Raw genomic sequence first — 16,647 nt, 5'->3', positions numbered from 1 at the left:
CTGGACCAGGGTTCCAGTTCAGGGTGTTCATTTATTTAAGCAGCTACAGATGTTGGCTTTTGCTGCCAAGTGACAGATAGGCAATTCTGTGGTTTAGCTCTTTCAAAGAGCTTCACCTGTGAAGCTGTGCCAGTAACCTTTAACCAAATGCCTACAAGAATAAAAATGAATGAAAAGAGCAAAATCACGTGCCACCAAGTTGTCTGTCTCTCTTTAGACTTGTCCTCTGACAATACCTGTTGTATCTCTGCACCTAAATCCCTTATTCCTTTAAGGTGGCTCTAAAGATACACAAGCAGATTTTAAATCCATGTCCTTCACCATATCTGACCAATGAATGTAGATCCTGAAAGGAGAAACACTGAACAGTATGTACTTCCAATTTGCTGTGAAATGAAAAATTATACTTCAAGATCTCTTACCAGGAGACATTAAAGATGGAAAATACAGTTAGATCATGAAGAATTTCACTGCCCTGCCAGTGTCAGATTGTTCCCTTAGGAATGTTCTCCAAGTGCTTTCTCTGGTTGTTTTGAAGTGCAGCAAGAATCAGGTTTGCTATCACTTCCCTTAGAGACTATTACATGGTCCAGTAGTTTTTGTCTGGAATTTTTTCTTCAAAGTCCCTGGAAGTTTCATCTTCTAACTGATGGGCAGAAGATTTTTGCATTCCTGCTTGCTCTCTGACATTCATCACAATATTACCCCTTGTCTAAAATCCAGTTCAAACCAGAAAATTTTCCTATCTCTGTGATCTCATCTGGACCTTGTTTATTTTGCTTTACTTCATTTGTTTTTAGAACATCTTCATCCTAAAACCCTTTCATAAAATACTCCTGGCTTTTCCTGATGTGCAGTTCTGTTTTGGGAAGGATTGGCAGTGGTGCTGGGCAGGGTGTGCTGAGCTCCTGGAGCTGGGAAACACTTCTGGTGCTACAAGTAAATACCCTCAAGTAGTTCCTCACAGTGTACTGATCTTGGCTAATTGAAATTTATAACATTTAGCTTTGTCAGGTGTGGTTGTGTTACTCCTATTTTATCTGTCTTGATCATCAAGAACAAGTAATTAATTTTCTCTTCCCCAGTATCTGTGGAATCATCTAATCTGGTGATACCTGAATTTCTACCTGGTCAGTGTGCAGTTACAAAACATAACATCTGCTTGAAGTAAGATACCTACTGCTGATAGGGAAATTTGTGCTGCACCTGTAAATGCTGTTGAAAGACAGGACATGGACATGGACATGGACATGGACATATTCTTATAACAATGAGGTCTAGACTGGCAAAGATGCTTTAGTTTTTTAGTTATTAATAAAATTAGAAGGACCTGGGTGCCTGTGTAGTTTTGTAGGCCAGGCTCTTTGTCAGAAATATTAAGAGTTGTGAGACCAACAGGAATATTTTCAATTAATTGTTAAACTTTGAAAACTAAAGTGGAAGCAGCAGAGTGCTCATATCTCACAGTTCTTCAGCCACAGAACGTGTTAGTTGCAGTCAGAGTTGTGTTTCCTGCAGCAGAACTTACACAGCTCACCCGGGAATGTTCGGACTTGACTTTCCAGGTTGTGTGGAGAAGGGCAAGCAAAAGGAAATGAAAAGTGATTTTTGTTTCATAGGACAGCTGCTTCTGTCTGTACAGTTCTCCCTCCCCTCAAGGTCCCTGCTTTTATCTCTGTTCTTGTGCAGCAAGATGAAGTATCTCGCTGTGCCACAGCTTTCATTAGCCACGCCAGAGTGATGTCAGGTTTGGCCAAATTATATAAAATGAGGGATAGTTGTTCTGTGAGGAGCCTTCTAGCCTGGGTTTCATTTGTAATCCACAGCATCTGTGTTTGATTTCATAGTTAGCTTAACCTGATGGTGAGCTTTGAGTATGAAAGGAAAAGCTGCCCCCATGAATTGCACACTGAAGGTTTGAAAAGAAAAAAAAAATTCCTTGTATTCTGTGTATTGTAACTACAGCTTCTCTCATCCTTTCCAACAGGCACAGGATCTACTGGCACAAGAGATGGAGGTGGTAAAGCAAGGAATGGGGCATGGAGAGCTGTCAAGTGAAGCTTATAACCAGGTGTGGGAAGAATGTTACAGCCAAGTGTTGTACCTGCCTGGACAGAGCCGCTACACAAGGGCTAACCTGGCCAGCAAAAAGGACAGGATAGAGTCACTTGAAAAGAGACTTGAGGTCAGTGTCACTTTTTTCTACCTTTTGCACCTCATTTTTTTGAGTTTTCTTGTGGTTTTTTTTGGTTTTTTTCCCTTGTAGGAGTTCAATCAGGTCTTTTAAAGGGATCCGTTTGAAAAGGTTGGTTGTTGAGGAATTTTCCTAGGGAGTTTATAGATGTTCTTGAGGTGCATAAATTACCTTCTCTCATCTTCCTCCTTACAATATCCCCACACAGAGTATTCCCACACAAAGTTTCTCTCTGCACTATTAGCTGTGACACAGCTCATCCACTCCATTCTCTACTGGAGAGAAGGTGAGATTCTGCTGTCTGTTAATTGCATGTGGATTTTTTTGATGTTTTCTTAATCTCTGCTGTGAGTCGATCAGATCTGCCTCAGTTTGCACTTGATTGTGGCCAGGATGAGGAGAAACCTCAGAGAAAGATGCTTAAAAAAAACCATCTCTGTGCCAAAGTTCCTCTCAAGTTCTCTTTCCAACTTAATTTTGGTTTCTGACTGATTACTACATACATGAAGATTAGATAGTCTTGAATTCTTTCCAGACTGGCATCTTTTTCCAGTTCCAGAGATTCCCTCCAAAAAAGAGAACAATAGATGTCTGTGATCCCATTTCACTTACCTCTGTCAGACCCTTTGACACTGATTTCCCTTGCCCATTCCTCTCTCTAGATTTTCACTCAAACACTTCATACAAAAAACCAAAAATAGACAACCTTCATGATAACAAGTAAACTGGTCTGAAACAGTTTCTTCCCACAGAACATGTTTGTTCTGACTTGTAGTAAGTCATAAATGTTTTCTTAAATACTGCTTTAGCCTAAAAGTCTCTCCAAATTATGCAAGAATCAGATTATTTTTTTCCTATGGTAAAAGGAAACTTTTCAAAAACAGTTTTTCTGTATTTAACATCAACATAGCAACTGTTGCTAGAAGTAAACCTCCCCAGACAGCTGCTTCCCCAGAAATAACTAGAGAGTCAGAAAGGCTGAATTCTCACTTGATCCATGCATATAAAATGCAACTTGAGTGTGTGTTTTGTGAAGTCTGTCACTCAAGGGCGTTGTCCAACAATTGCTCCCGCAATTGTTAACTCAGCTCCGGGCCAGGAGCAGTTCACCTGCGTGTATCCCTGTAGTAGGGGTTTAGTATGGACTCCAGAGCCGCTGTCGTGCTGCTGCTCACCCAGCAGAGAGCGCCATTGCCCTGCCCAGCGCTGCCTGACACACTCACTTGCTCTGCTCTCCCAAAGCCGTGAGGGAGCTCAGCAGCAGCCTGGCCTGGCAGGCAGCGTGCCAGAAGTCAGAGGGCTGCACCTAATTTGTGTACAAATCCTTTTGAAATTTAAATATCTTAGGTCCAAAATGATGTTAGAAGGGTATTATTAAAGTTGCAAAGTCAAACAGTCCAAGTTAGGGAATGCATGAACAGCCTTAATTTGCCTGTGCCTATGCTTTTTGAGACAGTCTTTAATTTCATGATTGCAGCCTAGTTTTTCCACAGGCTCATTTACTGCACAGGGTGGATGGTACTTGCTTAATGAGTAGCTCTTGAATATTTTGTTTTCTCTTAATTGTTTGGTGTGTGGCCCTGTGCCTTTATCCTGTGCACTGCTTCTGCAGTCTAAATTGGTTACTTTTGTGTGGGCTTTCTTGTGCTGTTGATTTCTGTCCTTCTCTTCCCAATATTTGAATGGGTAGTTGGTGGTGGAATGTGTATTAAGGATACTGAAGCAAAGTAAGGTCAAGTTATCATTTATCAAGCTCATGTATGTGTGTGCTAAATGGTCTTTGCTCTGCAGTCACAGGACAGTCGTCAAAAAAAAAAAGAAAAGGTTTTATTTTCTGTCAACGTTGCATAGGACTCTGTGAAAGACACTTAACAAAATCCTGTTAGCTGTGTACCATCAAGCTTAGAAAAGTGATCCTGCCTCTCTGCCCTGCCTGCTGAGGAACATCTGGGATGCTGTGTCCAGTTCTGGGCTCCTCAGGACAAGAGAGACATGGAGCTCCTGGAGTGGGTCCAGTGCTGGGTGGCAAAGATGATGGAGGGGCTGGAGCATCTCCCTGATGAGGAGAGGCTGAGGGAGCTGGGGCTGTTCAGCCTGGAGAGGAGGCACAGCTGAGAGGGGCCCTCAGCCCTGGGTGTCCCTGTGTGCAGGGAGGGGCAGAGCAGGGCCCAGGCTCTGCTCCAGGGCCCAGCAGTGGCACCAGAGCCACGGGCAGGGACTGAGCCCAGCAAGTTCCACCTGGACAGGAGGCAGAACTTCTTTCCTGTGCAGTGACCAAGCACTGAACAGAGACCAGAGAGGCTGTGGAGTCTCCCTCTCTGGGGATATTCCAGAACTGCCTGGACTCAATCCCATGCCCTGTGCTCTGGGATGACCCTGCTTGAGCAGGGAGGAGGGAGCAGAGGAGCCGCTGTGGTCCCTTCCAGCCTGACCCCTTCTGTGTCTGTTATCAGTCACTGTATTCATGAGACTCTGGCTAATGTTGCTACATCCCCTGGGAGCTCTGAGTGCTGCTGGATGAGACTCATAGTGCAGTTCCACACACAATCCTGCTCTCCATTTTCCTGTGTTCCCAAATTCCACCCCAGTGGGGCCAGCAGAGCCCTGTGCCTGCAGGTGCAGTGAGCCCTGTGCTGCCTCTCTCAACTCACTGCTGTTGAGTGCAGGTGGACTCTGTGCAAAGTTAAATTTGACCTGAAAATCTCTCCCAAGTGTGTGCAAAATGCAGTTTAGTGCAGCTCTGTGGCTTGACCCTAAAAGGCCCTTCCTAAAAGGAAGATATACTGGTTTTTTAAGCATAGCTCACCTGCTGAATCATTTCTTAAACAATAAATAAAAAGCATAGCAGTTTAATGAACAAATGAATATGCAATAAAAAAGCACAGATTTTTTTCTCCTACTCCATTCTCAGCAATGACAAAACCCACCTTCATTTTAATGTTTTTCCAATTAAAATTGTCTGAAAGCAATATCAGTTGAAATAGATATTTTAATGGGAAGTATCAGACAAGCTTAATGAAAAGCAGGGATATTAGATCAGCTTTTGGTACCCCAAGACACTTGCTTGTACTCTTAGCTGTCTTTGTGACAAGAGTAGAAACTGTGAAACAGAGTTTAGCAGCAGCAGCAACTGATGTTGGTCAGTTTTGGGGGCTGCTTCTGCCCATTTATGTGCACTAAGATTTTTAGAGGGAAAAAACTACGAGGGTGCAGTGATATTTGGCACAGCTACACATGGGGAAGTCACTGTCTAATGCTTCCATATGGGGCTGCTGACACCCTGCAGATCCTGTGCAGAAAAACCAAGCTGTTTCTGGGTCTATCTTCATCACTCAGAGATTCCTGGCTGGATTGATGGTGTGGACACACACTCATCTTCCTCTAATTGTCCTGTTCTCGCTGCCTGAGTGGTTTAGTGGTGGCATTCTATGTTGACATTACATTTATCTTTCTCAAATGGATGCTGATATCACAAACACATTTGTGCTGTTATTGATGAACTTCAGGAGGCAAAGTGAGAGCTTCTGTTTGGCTGGGTGTCCTGTCCAGGCATCATCAGTGATGCACAGCTCATCAGTAGCTCTGATGTTGGAGTGTACTGCTGGGTATTAGTGATACTTTTCATTGCTTTGTTTTGAGGGTTTTGGACTTCTTGAATGTGTTATTAATGTGGGTTAAGAGTGTTGGAGGATTAGTCTGTGAGCTTTCTTGCATTACAGATGGGGAGTTTAGGTCTATGCAGGTGAATCCCTGTGACCTCAGTATGTGGCTCTGGTACACCTTAGATTTCTGGAATTTTCTGATTTTACCATTAACTTTATAAATCCAGAATATTTTTCCAAGGCTGGGCTACACTGCAGAGCAAGTGATTTCAGAAATTGGAGTTTTCTGATGCTTGCAGTTGTGTTGATAATGGCTTCAGTTCTCTGAAATGCGTTTTGCTCCCTTCTTTTCCAAACAATACCTTTGTAAAGAAAAGCATTCCTACTAACATATGTTAAACTGGGAACATTATAAGATGAAATGAGATAGTAAAGGCATCTCTTTAACAAGCTAGTTGCTTCCCTTTGTAGTTCATAACATAGAAACTTCCTGCCATCTTTGCTTTCCTTTGAAGACAGTAATAAAGTTGGCTTGCAGAATACAAATACTTTAATTAAAATTGTTGTAGTTAATATTATCATTTCAGTTGATTACTAAATTATAAATGCTGTTGGAACCCTATGAAAAGTTCAAGACACACTGTATGTGCAAAATCTAGTAAATTAACTATTCTTTGCAGTATCCAAGATACATCAAGGTGATGATTTATCAAAGTGTTGATGTTTGCTTTTAATTGCAGCCCAAGTCCTCTGAATTAATTCAGATTAAAAACAACTTGCTTAGGTGGAGTTTTATAGGATAGCTGGTACACTCTGCTGCAGGGTGTATCACTTTAGTTTATTGGAGATTCTCTCTTAATTTCTGTCTAGTTTATGTGCTAAAGTTTGCAGTTTCTTTTGCATTTTCAGGTGTGCTGGTACTCAGAAAGCACCTGTAGAAAATAAGAGATTTTATAGGACTAGGAACAGAGAAATTGCTCACAAAACTAAAATATGGTGAAAATCCTGAGTAGCATTGCTTTTATGGTCACATGTTTTATTTTGTGCTAATGTCTTGCACTCGTGGAATACACTTCAGAGGATCACAGCAGAGAGGTGTCAGGGGTCTTCACTGTCAGATTGTTCAGGATCTGGTGTGTGCTTAGAAATAAAGGTCAGCATTGACCAAGCTGTCATTGCAAAGGCCTTTGCACACCCTCACTGTCCAGAACTGTGTGCTGCAGGATCTCCCCGGAGCTCCTGCTGTATTGAGCTTCCACAACCTTGTCAGCCCCTGGAAGAGGCCAGCGCAGGCACTCTGGTAGTGCAGGAGTGGTGTTTGGAGGTGACTACACTGTGCTGACTGCCCTGTGACCTCACCAGACACTGCAGTGACCCATGTTTGCTTGTGGTTAATCAAAGCTCTTGGCCTCTGCTGGGTGTTGCTGTCTGTGATCTTAATGCAAGGTTTTTATTTCCCAATGAGTGGTAGAGTTTTCAAAAAAGTTTAGTAAAAATAAATTGTTTTTCATCATAAACTATGCTTTTCTAGACATGTTTCTGCTGTGACTGAGATAGGATCCTTGAGTCATTAAATTTGGAAGACCCCTAAGATCACCAAGTCCAGTCATCAGCCTTATACCAACATCTTGTTCACCTCTAAACCATGTCCTCAAGTGCCATATCCACACATTTTTGGAACAGTTACAGGGATGGTGACTTCCCCACTCCCCTATTCAGCCTGTTCTAATGCTTGGCAACCCTTTCCATAACAATTTTTTTTTCCTTAATATCCAGTGTAAACCACCCCTGATGCAATTAGAAGCCATTTCCTCTCATCCTGTCATTTGTTGCCTGGGAGAAGAGACTGACACCACCTCAGTACAACCTCCTTTCTTTGTAGGGAGCATACATGGGTATCACTCATAAAACTGCTGGTCTTAGAAGCAGTTCTCAAATAAAAATCTTCAAAGTAGGCTTTAATGTCATGGCTGTAGACCAGCAATGACTACTGACTTGCACAGTAACTTTCCTAGATTATTCTAGTTCTGGTTGGATGCTGTGAGCCCCTGTAGGAACACTTGCTTTTCATATACCCTGTATTGTTTTTACTCAGCAGTCACACTGACTCATGGTGTTTGAAGACAAGTCATTATAATTTCTGAGTCATTAGATTTGGCTGTGAGTAGAGAGAGCAGTGTTCTGCAGATATCAGTAAGTCATAGTGGTACATGATCTACGTGACAAAGTACAATACAGGAATTTATCTGGGGCTCCCCTGTTAAACTGGGAAAAGGCAGCTTTATATTGCTGTGCAAGCTTTGAACATCTGGTCTAGTTTCAGTTGGGAAGCTGTAGTTACTTACCAGCAGTGCCTTAAATTGAGGATTTTTTTAAGTGAATCTTTTCATAAAAAACTTAGTGCGATCCCAGTCAATTAGAATGAATTTCTTCTTTTTCATGTCTTACCAGCTACAAGCTCAGTTCCTCTTTGACTGCTCTGATCCTGATCAGCCCCTTTACTTCACGATCCACATTCTCCCTTGTACATTAAGTAGAGCACCTTACTGGAGGTGAGATGTTCAAGGCCAGCTTGGGCTTGGACTCGGGCTTGGAGCAGCCTGGTCTAGTGGAAGGTGTTCCTGCCCATGGCTGGAGGGTTGGAGTGATTTGATCCTTCAGGTCACTTCCAACCCATTCTCTGATTCTGTGATCTTTACTGCCACAGGAGAAATGTGAAATTGTGTCAAGCCCATGAAGTGGTTTTGGTCAATGAGCTGAGCTAATGTTGTTTAATAGATTGAGGCCTTATTGTTCTACACTGGACATGCAATTTTGGTTTGATACCAACTCCAAGCCTCAGTTTCCAGCAGAGTTGACTTATCTTTCACTAACCTGGGGGTAACTCAGGCAGGGCTCTACAGAGAGTTTTGCCTGGTCAAACTCTAGACAGAGATAACAATGTTTCAAGCCAAAAATGGAGAATTCTGCCCAAGAGCTTGGAACTGAAAAAACATTTTGAAGTAGGGAAATTAGTGACTTTTTTTTTTAAACATGCTCTTGTTGAGTGCACTATAAGCTTGTAAAGGCAGATGACCCCAGCATGGCCAGAGGATTCTGTGGTGTGGAGGTTCTTGTCCCTGGAGTGGTTGGAGGTGCCTGGCCTGGAGCACAGGCTGCTGTCGAGCTGAGCACTCTCACTGCAGACACTGCAGCTGAACCAGCACGAGCCAAGCTCACAAACCTGCCATTCCAATTAAGTCAATGCATCTCCTGCCAGCAGAACTGAATTTGGGAGGGCCGTGTGTGGGTCTGAGGTGAGGAAGGAAGTTGCAGTAAGGTTTAGAGTAGTCCTATGTGTGTTCCAGGAGTGCTTTGCTCAGCCGGCGTGGCTGAAGCTGGCACAGGATTTCTGTGCTCAGGCGAGGCAGCTTTGTGATGATGTTGATTCTCCAAGGTCACGGAACAGGTTGGTTTACTTTGACTGTGCCTCTGCTCTGACATGCAGCAGTTTTTCTTCCATGTTTGTTTAATCCATCCAGCGTGATTAGGAAGATCAATTAAAAGACAAGAGAGCTTAATGCTGTTCAGGGATTACCAGAAGCTCCACATTAAAGGGAAGGAAAACAAACCAAGTCAGTACAGCAAAAAACCCTTGGAACTGAGGAGGGGTGTCCTCAGTAGACCTGGTGAGATGAGAATTCTGAAAATGAAGTTTTTAAGGCAATTGAGCTCTTCCTTCCTCAGGGTCAATTTTTCTTAAATCTTTCCCAGTGGATGTTTGTTCTCATAAGGAGTCCTTCTCTGTCCTTCGTTGTCCTTAGTTAAACCTTACAACTAACATCTAAAATTTCCTTCCCAAATTTAAGTCCCTCTTCCTTTCTCAGTAGCAGTAGGAACAGATGAATTTTTCACAATTAACTTCGGGATATTTAAAGCAGAGTGTTGTGTCTTCTTTTTCTCTTTTTTTTTGTTCAGCAGAGGAAAAACAAATCAAACAAACCCTGGTTTTCCAGTCAGTCTCCCTTTTCTAGATCATGTTTTATAAACCTCTAGTTATGTCTGTTGCTCTTTTGGCTCTTTTGTCTGCTGCTTGTTTTGGTTTCTCTTCCTTGGTTCTCTGGTGCAGTACTGAAAACTGAACACCACTTTACGAGTCCTGAGGGAAGCTTTTACATTGGAGATTTGGGATGGGATGAGGCTCTCACACTTGCCTTAACATCATATATCATCTTACCCCATGTCTGTACATGCTGTTCTCATTTTGTTGTTGCTGGTATAAAAGTCAGCAGAACCAAAGCTGGCCAAGGAACAGTACAAAATAAATAAGTGGAGAAATCTTTCAAATGTCTTTACTCTTTCTGTTAGGTTCAGGGGGAAATGGTTGTCAGATTTTACTCAAATCTATTTCTTTGCTTTAATGTAGACTACTGTTTAAACACACCTCTTCATAACTGCTTGGAATTTTTAGCTTGGTATCTGACCCTTAAAATTTTATGAAGCTTGAACTGAAATTATATGCAGTTGTTGGCACTAATGCAGCAGTCAGCAATTTTTAATAAATAGTATTTGTTACAAAAGCTGAGACCTCCTTTTGACCTTCTCATAGTAGGTCCTAAAATTTTCTAGTTGGGAGGGAAGGGAAAAGGTAGTGAGTGTTCACATTTCTCCCTAAGCAGAGAAGGAAGAAAGAACTGTTATTTCTGGTTTTAGAAACTTGGGAGGCTTTTTTCTTTTCTTTTCTTGTTTTTGTCTTTTCACAACAGTGAGGCCTGTGATAATCCAAGATGGGATAAGGAACTGAGTGGGAAAGCAGTATAGGAACATACAACCTAAGGAGCTCTAGTAGTTTAGAGTCCAATAGCCAGACCAACTCAGAAATATTAAGTCAAATTATCTGAAAATTTCAAGAGTGCTTAAATAATCAGCGTCTGATACTGTAATAAGTATTAGACTTGCACTGGCTTTGTTAGAAGCTTTAAATTTAAAAATGCTTTATTATACACATTAAGATAGTATACACTTGGGGTGGGATTGATCTACCTGGTCTTGGATAACAGTGTCTCAACAAACAGTTTGTGCTCCCATCACCATCAGTGAAGAGCCCTCCACAGAGGTGTTTAATCCTGTCCCAAAGCCCTGCATTAGATGAGCCATGCCCTGGAGTTGCCAGTTTCTCTCCTGATGACAGAAAGAACTCCTGTGACAAACTCAGATGCTAACGTCTAAAGCCAAGCAAAGTGAATCCCAACTGAAGACTGTAAAAATGTGAGACCAAGCCAATACTGCCACTGCTGCTGGTGGTACTTGGAGCATGGGGATAATTCAGGGCTTATTACCACAGTGCCCTGATCCAGTCTCTTTTCTGTATGGTGGGGATAGTGCTGCTAACTGTATTTATGCCCTTAGGTACTCAGTGTTTAACATTTTGTTAGGAAATTAGGTTGTTGAGAGATCATGGAATCACAGAATAGTTTGGCTTGAAGAGATCTTCAAGCTCAGCTCATTCCAACCCCCTGCCATGGGCAGGGACACCTTCCACCAGCCCAGGTTGCCCAGAGCTCCATCCAGCCTGGCCTTGGACACTTCAGGGATGGGACAGCCACAGCTCTGGGCAACCTGTGCCAGGGCCTCACCACCCTCACAGTAAAGAATGAGATCTTCACTCAGGATGACAGAAGAGTGGAACTTCTCTAAATGGTCTTTTTTAGTCTTCTCTGAAGAGTGACATAGTGATGGGAGTTTCATTTCATACCAGCCATACTCTGCATTGTCTGTAATGCTGGGAGCAACATGCACAGTTGATCTTTGTTACATTAGGCCTCTGTTACAAACAGAATTCTGTTTGCCTGTGCATCCATCTATTCCATGATCTCTAAATGTCAGTGGTGCTCAGCATACATTTTTCATCCAAGAAACAGTAATTGGAAAATAGTTCATTGACCGCAGAGCTGTATTTGTTGTTGCAGTAATAGCATATTATTTACCAATGAAGACATTTAAAGCTTTCATACTTTTCCATCAGAGAGTATCCTCACAAATCCCTAATCTATTTATTTAATTTTCTCTAGATTTATATAAATATTGAAAAAGAGGCGCCTTTCTGTATGCTTAAAGCACCTTGGGCATAGCTTAAGCCTACATTGCCAGCAGAGTTTGAAAAGCGTAGCAGTCTGCAGGGCTCTCCCCAGGAGCAAACTAGACAGCTCAGAAAGTCAAATTTCTCTTTCACTCACTCATTAACCGTTTGCTCCCTTGACCATTCACTTTGTTTATCTCTGCACCACCAACTAAAACTGTTCTAAATGAGTGAATAAATTGTTAAGGAGTAGGAGGGCACGTTACAGAAACCTGCAGCTGTGTAACAGAGGGTACTTAGTACAGTTGGAAGGCTGATGAAATGCACTTTGCAGTAGCTTGGTGTGTGAGACTGTGATGGCTGACTGTAGTTATCACTGTGAAGGGCAGATCCCTCTTCAGTAGTTCCTCCTCAAAGGAGTTCTGTTTCATTGGAAATAAATTATGTATTGAGTAATTGTAGCAATGAAAAGGTGCTGCATTTTGGTTGATGATTGGTAATTTCTTTGTATGTAAGAACATTCACCAGCAAAGCTTTGATTTTTAAAGAAATGAGGCAAGGATTGGTGACTCAGACACTGGTTCTGAATTAGTCTTTTATATTTTAATACTTGAGAAACTTTCATATCATATTTCATGTTCTGCACTAATATATCATTAAATGTGGCAAAAATTAAAATATGAGAAGTTCAGTTTTTTCTTGAGCTTGACATTCTTCACACAGTCCTTTCTAAAAAAAAATTTGTTTTGTTGGGTTATTTTCTTTTAAGGAAAAAGCCTTTAAAAGCCATTAAAAAAGCTTCAACAGGGAACCTTATGTCCGTGTTTAGAGATGTGAGCTGTTGTACCTCTTCACAGTTGTGCTCAGTGGTGGAGGCCTTTGTTCTTTCTTGGTTTCATAGGATCATAGAATGGCCTGGGCTGGAAGAGACTGTAAAAATCATCTCATTCCACTGCCTGCCATGGCAGGGACACCTTCCTTATCCCAGGTTGCTCCAAGCCTGTCCAACATGAACTTGAACACTTTCAGGGATGGGGCAGCCACAGCTTCTCTGGGCAACCTGTGCCAGGGTCTCCCCATCCTCACAGGGAACAATTTCTTCCAAATATTCAATATAATTTAATCTTCATCTTTAGGCCATTTGTGATTGGGATTCAGTGTTAAAGATTTCATTGATGCCTTTAAAATTCTGATGGCTATTTCATTCTTTCAGTTGCTCATTTAATTTTACCCCAGATGGAAAAATACACAAAGACTTCTATTACCTTTTCTATTTATAAACGCTTTATACAACATTTATAGCATATAAACACAAATATGTTCAGTTATTGGTGTTGTGTCCCAGGTGACAGAATTTTGTAATTTGTGTCACTTGTCTGTTTATGGATTTTGGCTGGATTACAATTTTAGAGATGTATTATGTATATTATAAAGATTTTAATCCAAAATGCCTAGATTGTTGTAAAACGTGAAGTATGATTATTTTAATAGAAATTAAAGAACTTGATCAACTCAACACCATTCCACAGATATATTTTTATTCTTTTTTTTCTCTTTTGAATTCTGTGTAACTAAAACAACTCTTGTGTTCCTTCTGGCAGATCAACAGAGGCCACATGACCACTGAAGCCAAGAGGGCTGCCAAGATGGAGAAGAAGCTGAAGATCCTCCTTGGGGGTTACCAGTCTCGAGCAATGGGGCTCATCAAGCAGCTGAACGATCTGTGGGACCAGATCGAGCAGGCCCACCTGGAGCTGCGCACCTTTGAGGAGCTGAAGAAGCACGAGGATGCTGCCATCCCTCGGAGACTGGAGGTGAGATTCCACAGTCCAGTACCTGAGGTCACACACAGGCACCTCGTGGAAAAGATGTTTTTACAAGGCAGGAGCTCTGACCTGTAGGAGCATCGGGGGGTAGGATGGTCAGGATGGATGGAGATGAAGCCAGGTTGTGGAATTTGGGGTTTATTGCAAAGGGCCTGGGTGCAGGGCCCTGCTGGGAGCTGCCAGCCACAGCTCAGAGCAGGACTGAGAGAAGTAAAGACAGTGGTAAAGAGGATGAGAGAGAGAGAGGATAAGAGGGTAAGAGAGTGAGGTTCCCGTTACAATACAATAAATCTTCTGTGCTGAATATTGTAATTCTCACTAGCCAATCTAGTACAAGATACAAATCCTGTAGCATTTACATACAGCCTATAAGAACCATTACATTACCATACAGTGTTACATTTTAAACCCTCAAAACTACTCTTTGGGTCCCTTCTGCCAAGCTGGTAGGGTTTGCTCTGACCCTTGGTCCTGTCTGCAAGCAGAGGGTGTTGTTTCATCAAAAGGGGATTGTCACAGACATCTTTTATGAAAAATCCTTTCCTTAGGATTTTTCCTCCTGAGAAGCTAAGAGGCCTCAGGAACAAAATGTAAACAGTGATTATCTGCTGCTGTGGAATGCAACAGGTGCATCTGTGATTGGTCTCATGTGGCTGTTTCTAATTAATGGCCAATTGCAGTGAACTGGCTCAGACTCTCTGTCCAAGCCACAAGCCTTTGTTATCATTCCTTCTTTTTCTATTCTTAGCTAGCCTTCTGATGAAGTCCTTTCTTCTATTCTTTTAGTATAATTTTAATATAATATATATAATAAAATAATAAATCAGCCTTCTGAAACATGGAGTTAGATCCTCATCTCTTCCCTCATCCTCTGACCCCTGTGAACATGGTCACAAAAGAGGATTACCTTCAGCCAGCCACACCATTGTTTTCCCATTGTTCAGTAACTGAGGGATCTCAAAGCTTGCTTTCATTTCAATCTCGCTTATAGTTTCCATATTCTCAAAATCTTTTGCCAGACAATCATATTTATAAGGCATTCCTGTTTCATCTTCCCCAACACTGACCTTTACAGCCTGAGTTGGTATCAAGTTTTTAGTGCTCTCTTAAAATTACACTTTTGGCTGTTACCAGATTCATCTGTCTTTTACTTCAGTATCAAAGATTCTGTGATACACATATTAGAGGCTGGGACTAATCTGACAGTGTGTTCTTTAACTTTGGGGTTTTTTATTTCCTTGTGTGGTTTATTTTATAAGTCTTCTGCAATGCATATCAGCACAAGTTCTATCTCTCTTGATTTGGTTTGTTTTGGTTTTAATTACTCTTAGAGCTTTGGGTAAATGTAAAACTTGTCTAAAACCTCCTTCTTCCTTAAAAGCCAGCACACTAAATGCTGGTATATACCTGAAATCACTACCTTGGAGCCACTTTTCTTAGTTTAAGGATCTCTAGGATATTCTCCTTTTATTCAGCTAATGAGACAGCCCTTAATCAAGACTCAGTCGTAGGTTTGAACCGGCACCAAGGAATAACTGTTCACCTGAGCACAATTCTTATTGTAATGTGGTTTTTCCTCCAGAACAGAGGCTTCCATTGAGGTATAGATATTCTCAACCACTTGCTAAAAAAAGTTAAAATGCATCAGTTCTTAAAACTGATTTTGTGAAGATAATTTAGATAATGCTGATAGATGTGTCTACAAACTCAAAGTGATTAATTGATTTACTGAAAGATAACAGTTAAAACATATTAAATCACTTGATAGCTGCTAATAGCACCTGTTTTTAGTAAGTGGCAAGGTTCCAATTTGAAATCTCTCCTTTTGAAGCATTTGATCTTAGCTGCTGTCAAAAACAGAGTGAGCTACCTGACATTTGAAATAACTGTGATTCTTGATACTTTACATCCACTGCTCTGTTATACATTTATATTTGAAGTAAGTAATTTCAGCAATGTTCCATCTTAATTCTGAGCTCTTCCTCTAGAAGAACTAAAATACAGCCTTTGGTAATGATCCTCATGGGTGTGACTGGTGGAAAACTGACTGGTTGTTTAATGATGTTTTCCTTACAGTGTCTGAAGGAAGATGTGCAGCGACAGCAGGAGAGAGAAAAGGAACTCCAGCAGAGATTTGCTGACTTCATGTTGGATAAAGAGACTTTTCAAGCAAAGTATTAAAGCACAAAATTCCATCTGTCACTGATATAACATTTCTAAAGTATGCAGATACTTCTCCAGCAGCTTTTGCCAGCAGTTGCAGAAATCAAGTGTAGTCTGCTGTTTCCATCTTGTCAAGTTTTGTTCCTTCAATGGACTATTCCAAATGCTCTAGGTATGAATAGCTCTGGCCAGTGTTAAAAATGGAATTGAAATGTCCAAAATTTTATTGAAAGAAAAGAAAAATCACTCTGGTATGATTTCAGCCATGTCTTCATTTGCTAGGGTTATCACGTTATTCCTAGTGTTTTACCAGTCTTAAGACCTGTAAGATGCCTACAGAATAATGTCTGTTGAATAAATCTGGAATGTTAAAAAAACAATGAAGTAATAATGTCTGTCTTTTAACTAAAATTGAATCTTCACCTATCCCAGCCCTCCTTTGTTTTTCTGGTCTTCCCTTCCCCCTGCTGCTGCCTTTATTTTCCATGAATAATTTGTAATAGGAATTACCTGTGCAGGATAGTTGATGTACAGATAATAAATACCATGTTCCAACTCTTCTCTGTGCCTGTGAATAAACACTCCCAGCTTTATCTAGGTGCTCTAATGGTCACACTGGCATAATCTCCCCATCCTGGACGCATGCAGGGATAAATTTTGTAAAGACACCCAGCATGGCCTAATGCCTAATGGAACCATAGATTTCAGTAGAAGATGTACTGTTAAATTTTCGAAGTATTAATTTTTGTAAATCATCTGCTGCTTTGTGGCCCATGGTATGGGGTAGGAAGGAAGCTGTGGGTT

General features: G+C 41.3%; 1 protein-coding gene across 1 annotated transcript in view; it reads left to right on the top strand.

The window, feature by feature from the left end:
• Positions 1-16,394, top strand: part of CDC5L (cell division cycle 5 like) — a 31,887-nt gene extending 15,493 nt beyond the window's left edge. The window contains exons 14-16 of the mRNA XM_058801793.1: positions 1,988-2,185; positions 13,456-13,668; positions 15,757-16,394. Of these exons, the coding sequence (XP_058657776.1) occupies positions 1,988-2,185; positions 13,456-13,668; positions 15,757-15,861 (516 nt within the window). The 3' untranslated portion in view covers positions 15,862-16,394. The remainder of the gene's footprint in view (positions 1-1,987; positions 2,186-13,455; positions 13,669-15,756) is intronic.
• Positions 16,395-16,647: the final 253 nt, after the last annotated feature.

Source organism: Ammospiza caudacuta, chromosome 3 (assembly GCF_027887145.1).
Source record: "Ammospiza caudacuta isolate bAmmCau1 chromosome 3, bAmmCau1.pri, whole genome shotgun sequence".
NCBI classification, from domain to species: Eukaryota; Metazoa; Chordata; class Aves; order Passeriformes; family Passerellidae; genus Ammospiza; species Ammospiza caudacuta.
This window is presented reverse-complemented; position numbering and strand designations above follow the sequence as displayed.